This window comes from Acromyrmex echinatior, chromosome 11 (genome assembly GCF_024713525.1).
Source record: "Acromyrmex echinatior isolate Ae372 chromosome 11, ASM2471352v2, whole genome shotgun sequence".
Taxonomy (NCBI): Eukaryota; Metazoa; Arthropoda; class Insecta; order Hymenoptera; family Formicidae; genus Acromyrmex; species Acromyrmex echinatior.
In genome coordinates, this window is record NC_141862.1 from 2,827,900 (window position 1) to 2,829,703 (window position 1,804).

General features: G+C 41.4%; 1 protein-coding gene across 1 annotated transcript; it reads left to right on the forward strand.

Annotated features, from left to right (window-relative positions):
• The first annotated feature begins 360 nt into the window (after nucleotides 1-360).
• Nucleotides 361-1,228, forward strand: LOC105154791 (histone-lysine N-methyltransferase SETMAR-like). The gene is made up of 2 exons (XM_011070514.2): nucleotides 361-585; nucleotides 665-1,228. The coding sequence occupies exons 1-2, from the start codon at nucleotides 361-363 to the stop codon at nucleotides 1,226-1,228; spliced, it is 789 nt and encodes a 262-aa protein (XP_011068816.2).
• Nucleotides 1,229-1,804: the final 576 nt, after the last annotated feature.

Below are 1,804 nucleotides of genomic sequence, written 5' to 3' on the forward strand. Positions count from 1 at the left end.
TGCTTTTATAAAATTTAATCAGTCGAGGCTATTTTTATTAAAGAGTAGAAAATTTTTTACACAAGAAATTGCTTCGTTAAAATTTTTTTTATATTTACTATGGGAAAAAAACTGATAGAATTGATATTTTCTAAATGTTGAGGAATTGTAATTAGTACGGCTAAATCACTCTAAAGAAAAACAAAAAATTTGGGTGTAGTTTTGTTAGTAGTTTTGTTAGTAGTGCAAATTTTTTCCGAATATCTCCGGTTCTGGTTGCCTAATCGGGCAATCCAAATATGTTTTGGAAAGGTGACAGTTCGCTCTTTTTATCTGTCAAATTTGGTTTCATTGGCATTAGTTTTGTTTATGCCTGTGAACATGTCGGAGAATAAGGTGCATTTTCGGCATATTTTACTTTATTACTTCAAGAAAGGCAAGCGAGCTGCGGAGGCCCACCGAAAGATATGCGGCGTATACAGGGACGATGCCTTAACAGAACGTGCCGCTCAGAAATGGTTTGCCAAATTTCGTTCCGGAAATACGAGTCTTCAAGATGGACCCCGCAGCAGTCGGCCCATCGAGGATGATTTGAATGATATCAAGGTACTGGTTGAGCAAGACCGGACGCTAAAGGTGCGAGAGATTGCGGAAACACGTAAATAGGTTATGGAACCGTCCAAAGGCATTTGCAACAGCTTGGCTACGTGTCCCGCCTCGATGTTTGGGTGCCGCACAAGCTGACCGAGGAGAACCTGGCCAACCGCATGTCCATCTGCAATTCACTTCTGAAGCGACACGAAAGCGACCCGTTTCTCAAACGAATAGTGATTGGCGACGAAAAGTGGATCATCTACGACAACATAGTGCGCAAGAGATCACTGGCGAGCCGCCGAATGCCATCCCGAAGACCGGCCTGCATTCGAAGAAGATTTTGCTATCCATATGGTGGGATCATCGTGGTGTGTTGTTTTACGAGCAGCTTCCTCAGGGAAAAACGATCGATTCGAAAATCTATTGCACGCAGCTAACGAAATTGAATCAAGCATTGCGACAGAAACGTCCAGAACTGGTCAATTGCAAAGGTGTCATATTCCACTATAACAACGCCAGACCCCACCGCAATCACTCAGCAAAAATTAGTGCAACTTGGCTGGGATGTTTTGCCCCACTCACCAGACCTTGCGCCATCCGACTACCACTTGTTCCGGTCCCTGCAAAACTCCCTCAACGGGAAATCGTTCGCTGATTAGACAGCTGTGAAAACGTATCTCGACCGGTTTTTCGCCTCTAAGCCCCAGACCTTCTATGAGAGCAGAATAATGAAATTGTTGGAAAGATGGCAAGAGATCATCAACAAAAACGAAAAATAAATCATTGATTAAAATTCATCCTTTGTATGGAAAAAACTTGTTTCATTTTAGCCTTCAAAAACCGAACGAATATATGGATCCACCCAATATGTTGGGTCATCTAAAAAATATCCGCGGTTTTTTGTTCAATTTTTGAATGAAATTTTACTTTATTGAAAATCAATTTTAATCAAGTATATATTGGCCATCATTATCTATAACCTTTTGCCATTTTTCGGGTAATTTCATAATTCCATCCGTGTAGAACTTTTATGGTTTATCGGCGAAAAACTTTTTCAAGTGATTTTCGGCAGCTCTTTTGTCGGCCAATGTTTTTCCATCAAGAGAGTTCTGCAGAGATCGAAACAAATGATAGTCAGATGGTGCAAGGTCTGGGCTATACGGTGGATGCATCAAAACTTCCCAACCAAGCTCCCTCAATTTTTGGCGCGTCATCAAAGATGTGTGTGGTC

Bases quoted from the DNA above. Each gene is read 5' to 3' on its own strand.
- LOC105154791 (XM_011070514.2), top strand. From the start codon at position 361: ATGTCGGAGAATAAGGTGCATTTTCGGCATATTTTACTTTATTACTTC. The intron at 586-664 runs GTACTGGTTGAG...AACCGTCCAAAG, and splicing joins ATGATTTGAATGATATCAAG to GCATTTGCAACAGCTTGGCT.